The sequence below is a fragment of the Pogoniulus pusillus genome, chromosome 23 (genome assembly GCF_015220805.1).
Source record: "Pogoniulus pusillus isolate bPogPus1 chromosome 23, bPogPus1.pri, whole genome shotgun sequence".
Classification (NCBI taxonomy): Eukaryota; Metazoa; Chordata; class Aves; order Piciformes; family Lybiidae; genus Pogoniulus; species Pogoniulus pusillus.
Genome location: NC_087286.1, coordinates 19,578,799 through 19,597,172, shown reverse-complemented (window position 1 = coordinate 19,597,172; position 18,374 = coordinate 19,578,799). Strand labels below are relative to the sequence as shown.

The 18,374-nt window shown below is 42.3% G+C and overlaps 1 protein-coding gene across 1 annotated transcript in view; it reads right to left on the bottom strand.

The window, feature by feature from the left end:
* Positions 1 to 4,864: 4,864 nt before the first annotated feature.
* The window catches only part of PAXIP1 (PAX interacting protein 1), a 37,082-nt gene continuing 23,572 nt past the window's right edge, over positions 4,865 to 18,374 (bottom strand). Inside the window, exons 9-21 of the mRNA XM_064162827.1 lie at positions 17,471 to 17,566; positions 16,316 to 16,453; positions 14,476 to 14,597; positions 13,798 to 13,982; positions 13,617 to 13,660; positions 12,798 to 12,865; positions 12,303 to 12,405; positions 10,981 to 11,149; positions 8,726 to 8,826; positions 7,819 to 7,953; positions 7,659 to 7,734; positions 6,529 to 6,588; positions 4,865 to 5,655 (exon numbers count right to left, since the gene is read on the bottom strand). Of these exons, the coding sequence (XP_064018897.1) occupies positions 5,639 to 5,655; positions 6,529 to 6,588; positions 7,659 to 7,734; positions 7,819 to 7,953; positions 8,726 to 8,826; positions 10,981 to 11,149; positions 12,303 to 12,405; positions 12,798 to 12,865; positions 13,617 to 13,660; positions 13,798 to 13,982; positions 14,476 to 14,597; positions 16,316 to 16,453; positions 17,471 to 17,566 (1,314 nt within the window). The 3' untranslated portion in view covers positions 4,865 to 5,638. The remainder of the gene's footprint in view (positions 5,656 to 6,528; positions 6,589 to 7,658; positions 7,735 to 7,818; positions 7,954 to 8,725; positions 8,827 to 10,980; positions 11,150 to 12,302; positions 12,406 to 12,797; positions 12,866 to 13,616; positions 13,661 to 13,797; positions 13,983 to 14,475; positions 14,598 to 16,315; positions 16,454 to 17,470; positions 17,567 to 18,374) is intronic.

Here is an 18,374-nt window from a genome sequence, read left to right as displayed (position 1 = left end):
AGTCACCCAGCACAATGTCCTGCACCTGCACAGGGGCAATATGCAGTATCGAAAGGATGGGGAACCAGAGGCAAGAGCAGCAACATGGAGAACTACATGGGGACACCAGTGGCTGAAAAGTTTGTGGTGAGCTGACAATGTGTACTCACAACTTGGAAGGCCACTTGCATCCTGGCCTGCATCAGATGAAGTACAGCCAGCAGCTCAAAGCTTCTCCTCTCCTTTTCTACTCTGGTGAGACTCCACTGGGCGTGCTGGGGTCAGTTCTGGAATCCTCAGGACAAGAAAGAGAGATCTGTTAGAGTGGGTCCAGAGCAGGGCCATAGAGTCACTGAATCAAAGAATCAACCAGGTTGGAAGAGAGCTCCAAGCTCAGCCAGTCCAACCTAGCACCCAGCCATGTCCAATCAACCAGACCATGGCACTAAGTGCCTCATCCAGGAAGGTGACCAGAGAAGGGCAACAAGGCTGGGGAGGGGCCTGGAGCACAAACCCTATGAGGAGAGGCTGAGGGAGCTGGGGGTGTGCAGCCTGCAGAAGAGGAGGCTCAGGGCAGACCTCATTGCTGTCTACAACTCCCTGAAGGGAGGCTGTAGCCAGGTGGGGTTGGGCTCTTCTGCCAGGCAACCAGCAACAGAAGAAGGGGACACAGCCTCAAGTTGTGCCAGGGCAGGTCTAAGCTGGATGTTAGGAGGAAGTTGTTGTCAGAGAGAGTGATTGGCATTGGAATGGGCTGCCCAGGGAGGTGGTGGAGTCTCTGTGCCTGGAGGTGTTGAAGCCAAGCCTGGCTGGGGCACTTAGTGCCATGGTCTGGTTGCTTGGCCAGGGCTGGGTGCTAGGTTGGACTGAATGATCTTGGAGGTCTCTTCCAACCTGATTGATTCTATGATTCTATGATCAGCCAGAAACCAGAGATAAAGTGATAGAATCAGTCAGGGTTGGAAGGGACCACAAGGATCAGACAGTTCCAACCCCCCTGCCATGATCAGGGACACCCTACCCCAGAGCAGCCTGGCCTTAAGCCCCTGCAGCCATGGGGCCTCAACCACCTCCTTGGGCAACCCATTCCAGCCTCTCACCACTCTCGTGCTCCTCACCTCCAGGCTGACTCTCCCCATCTCCAGCTTTGCTCCATTCCCCCCAGTTCTGTCACTCCCCGAGAGCCTAAAAAGTCCCTCCCCAGCTTTGTTGAAGGCTCCCTTAACTCCCCTGCCTTAAACACCTTTTTATTCATTGTTAAAGTTTTTTCTTTTCACTGCCAAGACTACTTTATTGGGGTGCTTTACCCTTTTTTCCCCCTCTCTACATCTAATTCCTTTCCAAAAGGGAGGGGGGAGAGGGGAAGGCATCCTATTAATTGTATTGGTTCTGTTAGCTACATTTTGAGTCCCTGGGAAATTTCAACTAGAACCAAGCCACAGGATCCATTCTCTACAAAGATCACAAGCCTGTGGTTTGGACCTAACACTTCTGCAAGCTACTAAGGACCATGAAAGGTCTATTTTTTTCCCTGAGCACAAGAGACAGGATCAAATAGACACTTAGGTATGATAACCTTCTACTAAAGGAAAAGCTTGCTCATAATAGCAATCTAGCACCAGCATCCTTCATCTCTAGCACTAATCAGATGCACAGCAACATCTGTGCAAGCCAGTTGGCTACGGACAGCTCCTGTGGTTCTTGAAAGACTATTTCTTGGCAGCTTCTGTTTTTCACTCTAATTGAAAGGTTAATCAAATCAGTCATATTTGTATGTTGGCTAAATAAACACACTGTCTCCACTGATGATGAAGCAGATGCATTACCACTCACGTTTCCCACGGGGTTCATTTGTTCCATGATTGCATTCACTTTTCTTCAGGCTTCTCTATGTGGTAGCTGACAGCATTTTGGGTAGTAATTCATGAGGAAATTTACCTTTCAGATGCTATTGCTTTCACTTTTCTTCAAGCTTTCTCTATGTGGTAGCTGACAGCATTTTGGGATAGTAATTCATGAGGAAATTTACCTTTCAGATGCTACTGCATTCAAGTCTCTTTCCTCTAGTGGTCTTTGTCAAAAGTATTGTGTCTCCCCAGCACTGCTTTGTTGTGGAAAACATGAAGGACTTAATCTTAAAGGTGAGAACTCTTAAGAGGCATCAATGTGGTTTTTGAGTCTAGCAGTTGTGTTGCTGAGGCAGAATGTGCTAATGCATTCAGAACCAGTTCCTCTCTGACTCTCCCCCTCTTGGTGCTAAGTTCTGTTCTGCAGAAAGCTGTTTTGGGTCTGTTAACTTCTGCACCCAGTCCTGTCGATTCATACACTTTGTGTTTGATTTCAAGCAGCTGAACAGTGCTGCTGATTCACTCCGTGCATGTATCTCTTTCTGAAACCAGTATTTACATTTGATAGGGCAATACACAGCCTGAGGCATGCAGATGACCTACTGAATGTGGGAGAGGTAAAAAGCATTTATTCAAGTTAAGAGGTTTCGTGCATCACATTTGTTTCCAAAGTCCAAAAGCCACAAAAGCTGGGGCTTGTTTTAAAGGAGAAGGCATCCAAAACAACTTTTCTGCAATCAATGTTCAGAGGGCTGCAGCAGCTCTGCTATGAGGACAGGCTACAAGAGTTGGGGCTCTGCAGCCTGGAGAAGAGAAGGCTTCAAGCAGACCTTAGAGTGGCCTGCCACTATCTGATGGGGGCCTACAGGAGGGCTGGGGAGGGACTAATGACAAGGTATTGTAATGACAAGATGAGGAGGAATGGGTTTGAACTGGCAGAGGGGAGATTCAGACTGGATGTTAGGAAAGGGTTGTTTGCAGTGAGGGTGGTGAGACACTGGCACAGGTGGAGCTGGGGAGATTCAGGCTGGATGTGAGGAGGAAGTTGAACATGAGAGTGGTGAGAGGCTGGAATGGGTTCCCAGGGAGGTGGTTGAGGCCCCATCCTGGAGGTGTTTAAGACCAGGCTGGATGAGGCTGTGGGCAGCCTGATCTAGGGTAGGGTGTCCCTGCCCATGGCAGGGGAGTTGGAACTGGCTGATCCTTGTGGTCCCTTCCAACCCTGACTGATTCTCTGATTCTATTCTATGATTCTATAATATCCTCATTTATATGTTGTCACCTTAACAGATGACAGAAGTGTTACCATTCTTGTTATCATCATTCAGCCCATTACTGCTTACAGCAGAAACAACAAAATGAGGACTGCTGAGGCAGCCAGAGCCAGCACTAACAGGCACAGTACTGACCTCTGTGAGACTTCACCTATCTTCAAATTTACTACTGCTGTATTCTTACAGCTTAAATTTGCACTTTGCTTAAGCATTTTATAGAACTGAGGGACAGGAAAGAAAGGCAACAGAAATAATGGTCAAATTTCCAGGTGGATTTACACTGTGAGCCACAGCACAGAAGAGACTTGAAGTTGGCAATATCTCTGTAGAATGCTTTACATAAAGCTAAAAATAGCATCTTACCTCCGTTTAACAGCAGCACACTTGTTACAAGCTTCCCTGTCAAACAGTTCTGCAAAAAAACCACAAAGTGCTTGGAAAAATTAATGGGGTAAGGTCTTGTTTAAAAAGGATTTGTTGGTCTTGCACTTGGAGTTGTCCTGTGAATGGTTCATAAGTGTGGTACAGAAAAATCATGGGATAAGGTCTTGTTTGAAAAGGATTTGTTGATCTTGCACTTGGAGTTGTCCTGTGAATGGTTCGTAGGGAGTGGTACAGAAAAATCACAGGATAAGGTCTTGCTTAAGAAGGATTTGTTGATCTTGCAGCACAGGAGGTTCCCCCTCAACACAAGGAGAAACTTAATTACCGTAAGGGTCCCAGAGCACTGGCACAGGCTCCCCAGAGAGGTTGTGGAGTCTTCTCTGGAGACTTTCAAGGCCTGTCTGGATGTGCTCCTCTGTGATCTGTGCTAGGTTGTGTGGTTCTGCTCTGGCAGGGGGGTTGGACTTGATGATCTCTTTGGGTCCCTTCCAACTCCTAATATCCTGTGAATCTTGCAATTGGAGTTGTCCTGTGAATGGTTCACAAAGTGTGGAACAGACAAAGGGACATCTGCACTCTCTTGGCTTGATGATCTAAGGATAAATGCTTTTAGGATGGCTTCTTTTTACATCTACTAGAATCAAAACTGATTAAAATGGTTAAGTCAGATTATTAGAAATACAAACCACAGAATTTCTTAGATTGGAAAAGACCTTCAAGATCCTCCAGTCCAATCATCAATTTCACACTGACAAGTCCTTGACTAAACCAAATCCCTCCACACATCTAATCACTATGAATCACTATGGTTGGAAAGGACCACCAGGAGCATCCAGTCCAACCTTCATCCCAGCATCCATCATCACCAGACCACAGCCTCAAGCACCACATCCACTCTCCTTTTAAACACCTCTAGGGATGGTGACTCCACCACCTCCCAGGGCAGCCTGTTCCAGTGCTAGACCATAGCCTCAAGCACCACATCCACTCTCCTTTTAAACACCTCCAGGGATGGTGACTCTACCACCTCCCCGGGCAGCCCATTCCAATGCCTGACCACCCGCTCTGGAAAGAACTTCCTCCCAACAGCCAACCTAAACCTCTCCCGATGCAACTTGAGGCCATTTCCTCTGGTCCTATCATTAGTAACTGGGGAGAAGAGAGCAGCTCCAGCCTCACTACAACCTCCTTTTAGGTAGTTGTAGAGAGCAATAAGGTCCCCTCTCAGCCTCCTCTTCTCCAGACTAAACACCCCCAGCTCCCTCAGCTGCTCCCCATAGGTCCTATTTGCCAGACCTCTCCCCAGCCTCATCTTCCCTCTCTGCACCCACTCCAGCCCTCCTATATATATACAACTGAATATAGATTCAGGAGTCTGGGTTTTAATATTTATTTTAGGAAAACTCACTATACAAACAGAAGTTAGCACAACAGTGTAATAGGCAAGGTTAATAGGTGGTTTTTTTTCCCCCTTCCTTCAAGCTGCTTGTTTCAGTAAGAACACATAATACACATTTACAACAACTTCCCTAAAAAGCACTGGGATTCCATCTATGAAAAAACACACCTGGTGATGAAGCTTTTTACATTGCTAGGAAAAAAGATTCGAGTAATTTACTCTTACCAGAGTGCCAACTGTTGCACAGTATTCCAAAACCAAAAATGAACCACCACCACTAAAAAATAGAGTAAAACATTGCAAAGTACATTTATTTAAAAGGTGGGCAAAATAGCAATATAAAAGAAAATAGAGTATTAAGAAATAAAAATAAAGTACAAAACATTTTCATCTTCAACATCCATAATTTAATATAGCAAGCCCTTTTTCTTTCTTTTTTACACCCAAATGACCCTTTTGGCTGAAGTACCACCATCTCCTGTGAAAACATTTAAAAAGGGGCTAAATCCTGATACCTGAAGTGGGCTCTTTTAAAATGGTATAATACAAAACATAGTAAATTATGTTGCAGCGTAATAAAATTACACATCCTAAAAAAGATGCAGTTGAATTTTTTTGCTTTCCTGCTTTAAACTCCTCATCACCCCTAGGAAAACAGCTGGAAAACAGCATCCACAGGAAGATTTGTATGATGGCTGAACAGTTAAGATTTGGTGCTCCAAGGATTCCGAAGCAGTAAGGCATTGCACTGTCCATCAAGTAAATTTGTATGTGTGCTAAGTAAGAAAGAACAACTTGTGGATTGGAAAACAGAACTTACACAGAACCCTCACTGCTCCCCTCATTGCATTTATCAAACAGGGTCTATAATCAGAGGGCTGCAGCAGCTCTGCTATGAGGACAGGCCACAAGAGTTGGAGCTCTGCAGCCTGGAGAAGAGAAGGTTCGGAGCAGACCTTAGAGTGGCCTGCCAGTGTCTGAAGGGGGCCTACAGGAAGGCTGGGGAGGGACTATTGACAAGGTCTTGTAATGACAAGATGAGGAGGAATGGGTTTGAACTGTCAGAGGGGAGATTCAAAGTAGGGTTGTTTGTAGTGATGGTGGTGAGACACTGGCACAGGTTGCCCAGGGAGGCTGTGGAGCACAGAATCACCCAATGTGATCAAAGATCACATTCTGTGCTCCACAACCTCCCTGGAAGTGTTCAAAGCCAGGTTGGATGAGGCTTTGAGCAAGCTGTTCTAGTGGGAGGTGTCCCTGTCTATGGCCAGGGGTTGGAACTGGCTGAGCTTTGAGGTCCCTTCCAATCTAACCCATTCTATGATTCTATGATCAGTAAAATGCAGTTTTCCTCAGCTGCAAATACTGTCCTTGGTGGTATGGTTTTTCCTCTTGTTTAATAGTACATTTTTATCCATTTCTAACAACCCTACCTCCCACTTCCACCAGAGTTATTTCCTTTCAAGAACTAACTCCATTTGGAATTTCTTCTAAGTTTTTGGATGTTAAATTAGTATGTTCCTGTCAAGCAAATACTACACACAAACTAAGAAAATCTAAATAATTAGTTCCTAATTAAGAGAAACACCTTTCAGTAAACCACACTTCCCAAAGCAGCAGACAGTTTTTATACAGAAAGGATATGATTCATAATCCAGTGTTTGAGTGAGTACTCCAGTCAGGACAAACTCAGCATTGTGGACATCTGGAAAAACCAAAACCAGGCATTCAGTTTCCACCTTACAAAGACATTCTCCCTCATTCTGCATGTGTCTCAGGAGGGGCCACACTGTAGCCTTTTGCTCTTCACACAAAGGCATGAGGTATTACTGCCACTCTACTTCCAGCATCCTACTGTGAGCCATCACACATTTCACACTGCAAATGTGAGACCTTGCTCTGCATGTCTTAGTTAAAATACACAGCATGCTTTGGGGTTCTAGACTGAAATAAAAACAGCTAAAGGGAAACCTCCCAAATCCTTAAGTAACTTGATGAATACTGAGGTAGCAATCTTGCCTCACATTGAAGCTCCAAGTTGAAGCCTCTTGTTTCAGATATTTATGGTGACTTAGCTACCAAACACCTCTATTAGATACACCCATCAACCAGCTGTCTCAGGCTTCCTCATGGTTTGCAGGCTGTATTCCTCTATTACTATCTGAAAGCTTGAAAAGCTGTCTGTACTTGTAATATACTACTACTACTAATCAAACTACCAGCTCTGTGCTCCAATGACATTGTGTGCTAGTTTGAAGCAGGGTAGAATGTTTTGGTGAGAAGAACTAGATCATAGGCTGTGAAAGAAAACAATGGTGATGTCTACTCCCTTCAGAGTCTTGCTGAAGAAACAAAAACATTAGATAACACTCTTGGCATTTTGTCTCACTATCTGGCTGGGCTCTGACTGAGCTGCATCTCCATAACCTCACCTTCCACTCACCTTTGCTTCTTAACCTCTTGGCTGAACCTCTATTCTTCCTTAGGACTAGGGTAAGGTTGAGAGGGGCAGGGGGAAGGTGCAGGGGAGGTTGAGAGCCCCTCCTCGGGACTCAGGTTTCTGGGAGGGGAGTTGTGTTTCTGTATTACCTTTTACCTTGTATATTTCTGTATATAATTGTATATACTGTAAATATTTGCTAGTATATTGTGCTAGCTGTAAATAAATAGCTTCATTTATATTCCCAGAGCCGACTGAGACTAGTCTGGGTAATTTCTAAAGTGTGGGGGGGCAGGGAACACCCAAACCATCACACATTGGTAGCTTATACATACCTATGCCTCTTGCGAAATATTCTCGGCACAGATGAAGGTCATTTTCACAGGAAATCAAGATTATCTCTGGCAAACTCTAAATGAAACAAAACTCATTGTAAGCTCAGAGTTACACAGTAAAGTAGCAGCAGTAAAATTTAGAAAGCAATATTCTACACACTTTGTTCTGCTTGTGCTCCATGAGCTTTCGAAAAGAAGGTTGCTTAGAGAGCACTTTTCCTCCTGCGCATTCCACAATAGCTTTCATGGTGGAAAGACTAGGACAGATTCCAGGTGTAATGTAAAAGTACTTTCCCTAAAAAGAGAAAAGAATGAGTAAGAGAAAACATTTTGTTCACTGATTTCCACAACACACTAAGTTTTATTACTGTGTGACTCTTCTCATGCATACAATCACAGGGCAAGCTTGCTAGTTAGACTGCAAAACTGAGCAAAATGTAGCATTTACACTTAGTAACTAAGAAAATAGACTCTTACTCATCACAAGTTGTAAAAATCGCCTTTTTAGGTGGTTTGCCTCAAGAAAATACTCAGTTACACTGAAGAATCCCTACAAGCTTGGATCTTCAGGTACTGAAACACGATTTTAACCAGCGCCATGAAACCCACTTTGCACCATCCTGGCAAACAGCCGAGGCAAATCAGACTAGAACTGCCTTAGGCTAAAGTGCAAGCTCACTCACCCTCATTTTTAGAGGCTAATGTTTTGACTACCATTCTGGTGTTACAAATAAATGCACACATACACAATTTTTGAAAAGCAGCCCCTTCCCTAAGTGGCATTTTACAAATGATGGAGCAATGCTCTAAATTCTCTAAGGCCATAAATACCGGTAAGTGTACTGAGCATGTTTTGTTAACATCTACAGGATTCAGCTACTCTGAGGGCTTAGATTCACCCCAACAATTCTTAGGGAGAAAACAGGAATAAACTGAAAAACCTAAAATTGGAAACATGCTTCATGTTCTATCTAGTGTGTTTTACTGCTCTAGGCTACAGTAGTTGTGGTTCCATGCTTAAAAAACTAAGATCTCCAAGTATTTAAATGTCCTTTCAAACTGCATACCTTGAAGAGTGGAGCTACTTGTGCCCTCTTTAGAGACTCTTCTAGACTAAAGCAGAAAAGCACTTCAGCTTCAGCATCTCTGAGCACAAAGTTCTGCTCATCTGAAAAAGAAGGACTGATGATGTAACACACAAAACCCACAAACATCCACAAAACAAAGGTGGGAAATTGATGGTGAGAGGGTGAGTCTAAATGGCAAACACTCACTAATTTTAACAGGATTCTAATACTGCCTTTTATCAGGACCCATGATTCCTTGGAGAAAAGAGAAAAAAAAGGTGTATTTTACACCTAGCTGTCCTTTGCAGTTCCTTTCTGTAACTTACTGGAGGAACTTGCAAACCTTTCTTTGCTGATTCTCTATGAAGGAGCAGAATGACTAAGTGCAAATCACTGTGACAACTTATGGGAGCCAGAAACTATCTTCAACTCCTCACACAAGCTCATCAGATTAAATTTTCCATCTCTTTCACTTGTCCTGCTATTCAGCTGATTTTGTTTTTGTTTAATAGAACTCCAGTCTTAACTTCACCTTTCCAGAAAAAGCTGTGTCGAGGACATCTCTAAATCAGACCTAATTCAAAACAAGTTTAAAGAGACACACACAAAAAACACCTGTATGGAAACCAAGTTGGTCTTCCCAAGAACTCCAGCAACATGCAAGAGTTGCTGTGAACAACTTTCCATAAGGCAGAGAAAACCAGTAGCACCAGTTTTTTAAACTGTCCTATTTTCCATCACTGTGGAGTCTCCTTCTCTGGAGCCTTTCAAGGCCTGTCTGGATGTGTTCCTCTGTGATCTGCGTTAAATAGGATTGTCCTGCTCTGGCAGGGGGGTTGGACTCGATGATCTCCTTGGGTCCCTTCCAATCCCTAACATTCTGTGAGCCTGTGATTGTATGAGGTATCAAACTGAAGGCAGCCCATTAGCTACAAATAGACTACATTTCAGCAGACAAGTATTTCAAGCACTAGATCAAAAGTTATCCTTCTAAATCCCCAGACTTACTTTATCTAACAGCATTCAAATGGATTGATTTCTCAGTTCGGTGATGCTGAACCAAGGAAGTTGCCTTCTCCAGACTTATAAAAATATTTGCTCTTTTATTGGTAAATTATTCATAGATTTAAGTCTTTGTGATGATTAGCAGCAATGCTTTCTATTTGCTCCTTACAAATAAATTACATAAAAGGCATAAAACAATCATAAAATGCATAATTAGCCTATATGAAGATTTCTTTCAGATCCAACATCCTTGTCAAAAACCAAAACCATCAGCTTTGTTCTTTCCAGCTGTCAACAGAAAAGGAATATAAACACAAAGCTGATGGCTATTGAAGCCAGAAGTATTTGGAGCTTCAAATGTAATGCAACCATAAGGAAAAATCTGCAAGTGCCTAGCCCAAATGATAAAGAAATGCTTAACAATGTCCAACTATTTAATCACTGCACTTTCAATGTATGCTTTTTATTTCGTTTAGCAGAAAGAAACTGCAGTAAATCAAATGAAAACTAAATGAAACACAATTACATGTGGAAAGAAAACTTACTACAAAACCCACATCATTTCTACTTATGATAGCCTTATTTAGGAATTCCAACATAACCTTTTATCAAGTGAAACAGAATCACAGAATCAAACAGGTTGGAAGAGACCTCCAAGATCATCCAGGCCAACCTAGCACCCAGCCCTAGCCAGTCAACCAGACCATGGCACTAAGTGCCTCAGCCAGTCTTTTCCTGAACACCTCCAGGGATGGTGACTCCACCACCTCCCTGGGCAGCCCATTCCAATGCCAATCACTCTCTCTGTGAAGAACTTCCTCCTAACATCCAGCCTAGACCTTCCCCAGCACAACTTCAGACTGTGTCCCCTTGTTCTATTGTTTGTTGCCTGGGAGAAGAGGCCACCCCCCACCTGGCTACAGTGTCCCTTCAGGTAGTTGTAGACAGCAATGAAGTCACCCCTCATCCTCCTTTTCTCTAGACTAAACAACCCCAGCTTTCTCAGCCTCTCCTCATAGGGTTTGTGTTCCAGGCCTTTCACCAGCTGAGAGTAATTGTTTAAACACAACATTAGTTATGAACTGTGTCTGATTTGCTGCAGAGTTAAAATCTCTGCTTTTAAAACTGAACTCTTTAGAAACTGGCAAAAGTCAAAACAACAAAGTGCTATTTCCATACATATGCCACTTTGCATACCTACATCAAGGAACCTTAAGTTTACTACAGAAGTTGATACTGGTTTAACTTACCAACAAACTTCTGGCATTTGAAACATTCCTCTAACCACTCTGGAGTTACTATGTGCTTGACTACAGAAATTGCTGTCAGGAATTTGACGGTTCGGGTCACTTTGCTTGCAATTAGATGGGTACACTTCTGAGCAGATTCTGCTACTTCACCTCCAAGGATATACAGTTTCTGAAAGTTGTACAAAACACACATCAGAATGAAACAGTCCTTTAAAAACTGAAGGAAAAAAATGAAGCCTTACTAACATCACAATCAAACAAAAACCAAGCTCCTAAAGAAGCAATGAATACAAGATTCCTGCATTAGTCGGTGCTTTACCAAAGCTGATGAAAAGACAAACACTGAAAATCCAGGTGTTCCATCTGCCAAGACTGAAAGCTAAGTTTAGCTTAGAATCACAGAATCAAGCAGGTTGGAAAAGACCTCCAAGCTCACCCAGTCCAACCTAGCACCCAGCCTTGTCCAAGCAACCAGACCATGGCACTAAGTGCCTCATCCAGTCTTCTCTTGAACACCTCCAGGGACGGTGTCTCCACCACCTCCCTGGGCAGCCCATTCCAATGCCAATCACTCTCTCTGCCAACAACTTCCTCCTCACATCCAGCCTAGACCTCCCCTGGCACAACTTGAGACTGTGTCCCCTTGTTCTGTTGCTGCTTGCCTGGCAGAAGAGCCCAACCCCTACCTGGCTAAAAGTCAGGGTTCTTTGGTTTCTTTTTAATGCAAAGAAATACAGAATACAAATTAAAATCTTTTCTAAAGTGAAATATGTGACTAAAGTAAGCAGAAAATGTAACAATTTTGCTCTTTTCTAGGGAAGGTGTAATATACACTGTAGCTGCAGTGAACTTAGTTTTGCCAGTCTTCTCTTTGAAGAGAAAAGCACATCATGAAAACCATGTTCTCTTTAAATGCACTAGCTCCACATGTATTTTTGGTGATACTGCATAACTATCTCTGTTTCCTTTTGGCATTACAGATAGCAACTACGCTAGAAGAATCTTGGGTCTTACCCAGTACAACCATCACTACTTTTCTCAGGTAAATTTGGGCATGAAGTTTGTTGACTTGAAAACAAATGGAATGGGCCAACTTGCTAAAATAATCATATGGAAAGAAAAAACAAGTAGCAAAGAAGCATAAAGCAGAATGGTTACCAAAGAGAAACTCATTTCACCTAAACACACACTAACCCCATTAAGTACAGGGCTTTATCCACTAGATGTATGCTACTCAAGTCTTAGGCAGAAAATACACTTTGTGGATGTTGAATTCAGAAGATATTTCAATGTACTTCACAAGAGTTAAGTATTTAAGTCACCTTAATGTACTGTTGAACTTGCATAGGTTCAAATCCTGTGAAAAGCACCATCGGTGTCAATTCTGGGGTGAGTTTTTTAGTAGGTGGTGGGAGGTCTTCAATCCTACAAAACACATGTGAAGTTTTGGACCAAAGCTGTATTATTATTAAACCAGACAAGTACATTTGCAGTGAGGAGATACTGGAATAGAAGCATTCAGATGAATGTGAATTAGGCATAATCCATCTTTTTCTGAAGGAAAAATTGCTATGCTCAGAACAAGACATTTCCTCCTGTTTCTGTTCTCTCCCAGTTCTCTTAGTACTTCAGTCACTAGTTGTGATTTTATTCTTGCCACTTGAGTAACTGTCATTATGCAAAAAACCATGGATAGTTATTTCAATTAACAGGGCAAAGGATGCAATCAGATGGATTGGAGCTGACACTTCTGTGGAAAAGTAAAGGATTATAGGAAAAGTAAAGGATTATAGGCACTGACCGCTCCCTGTTCTTACCTTGCTCTTTTGGAAGATGGCTGAAGACTGGACTCATTTTGCTTTGGTTTCAAAGGCAACCTCACACCCTGAAATCAGATCATCTACATGTTTACAACTGCACTGAGCAGGAAAACAAAGTTATACTTGAAAGAGGAAAACTACATGCTGATATCTAAAACTGTATTAAAGAAAATAAAACACAAATCATAAAAGACACACTACAGAGTGTGCACTGAGGCACCTACTGCACCTTACACAACCAACTCCAGGCAAAGCTGAGCATTAACCAAAGCTTCTCCACAAACTGAGCTAACCATTTCAATGCACACCAACGAAAGGACAGTGGGATCCTTGTTTTCTTTTCAACAATGCTGATAATCATCAATGAAATCTTTCTTTTAAATAATGCTAATAATCATCAACAAATTCTCAAAGAGACTGAAACCTGTCCATTTGGTAGATAGATCTTCCAAGTGCTTAAATATCAACAGAAAATACTTGCACCTGTACTTCAAAACACTCAGGTTCCCTGACTGCTTAAAGGTAAGTTACAGTGGATGCTCAGGTGCTCACTGGACAGGCATTCCTGCTTCATCACTACTCTATCAGCCCCTAGAGCATTTCCCCATGGACTAAAGAAATGTAGCTTTTAGGCTCTGGCTAGCCTGATCAACTTGAAACCACTGCTCTCAGTTGCATGAGCATATGACATCTATTCCTTTCTCACCGACCTCTGGCACATCACTCACACCATGCATATGTGCTCACACATTAAAACATAGATATAATTACCACATAATACAAAAATAGCTGTAGATACACAATCATTTCACATACCATCAATAGTTCTGGTGATACCTTTAATGGGACTCTCCAAGCATCTAGGAAAAGAAGAACAAAACAAAACTGAAGCCATTGGGAAGCTATTTATAACAGAAGACAAATGGTTTTTATCAATTAAACGGGTACCTACATAAAAATGCTACACAACAAAGGGGGTTGAGACTGAAAATCTTACCCAGAAGGTTTAGGACTAGATGTTGACTTGGAGAAAGTGGGTCCTGAAGACTGAACACTGTGTACCGACTGTGCTGGATCTGCCGCAAAGCTTCAAAGTTCCCTAGCAGTATGTCACAGAGCCACTGCGCGTTTACACAGGGGATTCTCCACTCCTTAGCCTTCTCATACTTCAAGCCACTGGGCCTTATTGTTCAGAGAAGAAGAAAACAAATCTTTGGATAAAATAGGTATAATAGCAATTCCTAATAACAACTGTAAAAAGATCAGTATTTCTGTGCTGGCCTATTAACCATTTTAACTGTGACAAAACTGACGCCCTGAAAAACATGCTTGTGTTTTACATGCTAGAACAAGTCAATGAGGGGACAATTTTTGCCCCAAATGGAATCAAGCTAGATCTGGATTTAAATGAATTTTCCCTCCCTCAATGTTTTAAAATAATTAGTAAAAAAAAAGCCCTTTTGCTTTGCCTGTCTTCAGAATGCAAAATTTATCATGTAACAGCATGCAGTACTTAAGTTCAAGAAACTTCATCATTAGGCTTACTGCTATCAAATTGCTAAATTGATTCAAATGACCATTTTTCTAACGAGCTGTAACTGGCAGCTCACAGCAAGAAAAGCACTAACTGGCACCAGGGAACTGAGAAAGCAAGCACTGCAGAGAAACCACTTACTCTTTGCAGATGAGAACTGTATTGCTGCGGCACAGGTAGCCTGTGTATTTGGCACCTGCTAGGTAGGCCATTAGTTTGAGGTCATCTCTGTCACTATCAACAAATCCTGTCACAGAGATTATCTACAGACAGAAAGAGACAGAAATAACTGGATGTAGATGATACTTAAAAAACACTCCTGCTGGAAATGTCTTTCTCTTACTAACTTGAAACACATAGCCTTTCAGTATCTGAAGGGGGCCCAGAGGAAGGCTGGGGAGGGACTACTGACAAGGTCTTGTAATGACAGGATGAGGAGTAATGAGTTTAAACTGGCAGAGGGGAGATTCAAAGTAGATGTCAGGAAAGGGTTGTTTGCAGTGGGGGTGGTGAGACACTGGCACAGGTTGCCCAGGGAGGTTGTGGAGCACAGAAGCACCCAATGTGACTGAAGATCACATTGGGTGCTTCTGTGCTCCACAACCTCCCTGGAGGTGTTCAAGGCCAGGCTGGATGAGGCCTTGAGTGACCTGTTCTAGTGGGAGGTGTCCCCCACTACTGGAGGACTGGCTGAGATTTGAGGTCCCTTCCAACCTAAACCATTCTGTATGGTACAGTAACTATGGCATGTAGGCATTCAGTTAAACCATGACTTGTAGAATACATGAAGTACACTTTAAAATTGGTTTATTTATACCTTAAAACCTGAGGTTTCTAGCATGAGTGCTGACTCAGGAGGCATAATTTTCTTTCTGCTGGATGGTTTTCTCTCATCTACAATGACTACAGTTCTACTACAGAAGAGCTGGCAGTGAGTCTTCTCACAGGTCTTACCTCTTTCTTCTGCTGCTGGGTATATTCAGGGAGACAGAGAAACAGTTACTTGCCCTACTCTACTTTTAAAAGTAAAGAATCTCTTGAAAACTCTGCTATATTGTGCCATGAGGCCAAATAAACTGTGCCAGCTGATCTTAAGGGGTGAAGAGTAATTACACCTCTTCCATTCTTAGCCTCACCAAGCTTTCAGTTTTGCCCTTCTCTCCTTTTATTTAAGAAAAGGCAACAGCAATTCTCTTGCTGACAATAAAGTGTACTTACATATTACATTTACTACTAACCACTGTGTTCACATGCTACTGTTCTAAGTTTCCCAAACCTCCATTTCTTTTTCTGTCTTCTAGAACAATCTTGTAGCAAAGCTTTCAGCCTGTAAGTCTATATCCAGAACAAAAAATCATTAGAATCATAGAATCAAGCAGGTTGGAAGAGACCTCCAAGCTCATCCACTCCAACCTAGCACCCAGCCCTATCCAGTCATCTAGACCATGGCACTAAACACCTCATCCAGTCTTTTTCATCTTGTTTTATATTGTACAGAGTAATTCAAGGTGCATCTGATTCAACTGCAAGTTTATCTTTCAGCTTCCCCAAAGCTCCTTATTACATAGGCTGCTGGCACTGATTTCCTCATTACTGACTAAGGGCTTCCTTCTTTGAAATTTTCTAGGTATCAACCCAGAAACACTCTCAAAAAGAACCCCTCAAAATATTGGATATGGTAAAAGAAGAATATACTGTTAAACGTGCTGTTAGTGAAAAAACAGGTAGCTTGGATTCTGGCCACCTTTCTGAGTGTAGCTTATGAAATCTTTGCATCCCAGCACTCAGTAGGGACTTTCTGAGCACTCTGAATCACCCAGTACTAAGCACCACAAGAGAGGACCTTCAGATTAACAGAAGCTTTTCCAGCAAGACAAAAGAAATGTGTATTTTGCTTTCAGTAAGCATTTTATAGCTGTATTTTAATACTATTTCTATAAGGAAGTAAGAATTCTTTAACAGTAAGTTTTTTGCTTCTTACATGTTGAGAGCATGGCTTTCCTCCTGGTGGAAATGCCACTGGAAAATGCAGGGCTCGATGAGGTGGGACCATTTTCTTCTTCTTCAGGATTGAGTTCAGCCAATGTGCTGTGATACATCTCTTCCTTTCTCTTAAAGCCTAGGAATACACACACAAACAGCTTTTAAAACCCAAAATATCTATTTATTTGACTTCATTTTTTTTTCCTACAACACAGAATCACAGAATTTCTTAGATTGGAAAAGACCTTCAAGATCCTTGAGTCCAATCATCAGTTTCACACTGACAAGTCCTTGACTAAACCAAATCCCTCAGCACAACATCTAATCACTGTGAATCACTATGCTTGGAAAGGACCACCAGGAGCATCCAGTCCAACCTTCATCCCAGCATCCTTCATCACTAGACCACAGCCTCGAGCACCACATCCATTCTCCTTTTAAACACCTCCAGGGATGGTGACTCCACCACCTCCCTGGGCAGCCTGTCCCAGTGCCTGACCACCTGCTCAGGAAAGAACTTCTCCCAACAGCCATTTGGGAGCCTAAATCTCCCCTGATGCAGCTTGAGGCCATTTCCTCTTGTCCTAGCATTAATAATTTGGGATAAGAGACCAAGTCCAGCCTCACTACAACCTCCTTTTAGGTAGTTGTAGAGGCAATAAGGTCCCCTCTCAGCCTCCTCTTCTCCAGACTAAACACCCCCAGCTCCCTCAGCTGCTCCTCACAGGTCATGTTTGCCAGACCTCTCCCCAGCCTCATCGCCCTTCTCCGCCCCTGCTCCAGCACCTCAATGTCCCTCCTGTGCTGTGGTGACCAAACTGGGCACAGTACTGGAGGTGTGGTCTCAGGAGTGCTGAGCACCTCTCTACTCCTGCTGGTCACACCATTGCTGATCCAGGCCAGGATGCTGTCGACCATAACTCTTCCGTTTCAATCATTTGTTTTTCACTGCATTTTCAGGATCCTTCTTTTCACAGCATCTTTCCCAGTGTTCTCTACAATAAATCTACTATGTTCATTACTAAAGTTTGTTACACCATAAACCACAAATCATAAAAAACCCTTTGATTTCATTCAATCTAAGCATGAAATACATCACCCTGCCAGGAATAACAAGAAAGTATGCACAAATGCACATTGGTAGCTCACTTACCTGAGCATACATGTTACTGACTTGGCTTTCACAAAGAAGATGTGTACATCTGCTTGTAAGGGTAGGGTCCACTGTCCCACCATGTGCTTGAATGATCTGGTAAGAGAACAACCCCAAAGTTCTAATACATATAACAATACTAAAATTAAGGAAGAAGCAGTCTGAAATGAAAATCTAGTCTTAAGGACACTCCCACCATTAGCACCATTTCACTGAAGATTTACCTCCCTCCCCCCTCAGAAAAGGTTCTCTAGGTTAAGAATATTTGGGGGTGGGGGAGAAATTAAGAAAACAAATTGAAAAATGCACTTTTCCCTGAGCTATAAAAAGTAAATTTTTTTAGACCAAATTAAATATATATAAATAAAACTAAACCTCTCATTTTTATTTTTGTAGTACAACTATTAAACAATTCCATTCTATCTCAGCAATAAACACAAGTGCTGTTAAAAATGTCAACAGCTTACTTGATTATGTAAAACTGTAGGGAAAATTCAACTATAAAATCCATCAGAAGTTTCTGAAGAACATCAAAGTCCTCTCATTTAGGAAAGGATACAATCAGTTTTTTCTGAAAAATAGAAGTTGGCAAAAAATAGAAACACTCTATTCTTCCATCTTATTCACTCAGGTGGATACCTCACAAGCTACTCATTGCCAAAATTAGATTAAAAAGGGAAAAAGAAAAAAAAGAAGGAAAAAAAAGTCTTTTTATATAATCAAGTTAAAGATTGATAGCAATGCCATGTCACATTTGCTGCACTACACTTGCCTGATTAAAAGCATACATAGTTGTGAAATAGCTAAGGCTATAACTTAGTTGATGTTCTGACTAAAGACCTAATGCAACCAGGCTGTTCATCTAAAGGAGGGAGGTTATTCTTCCCCTGTACTCAGCACTGTG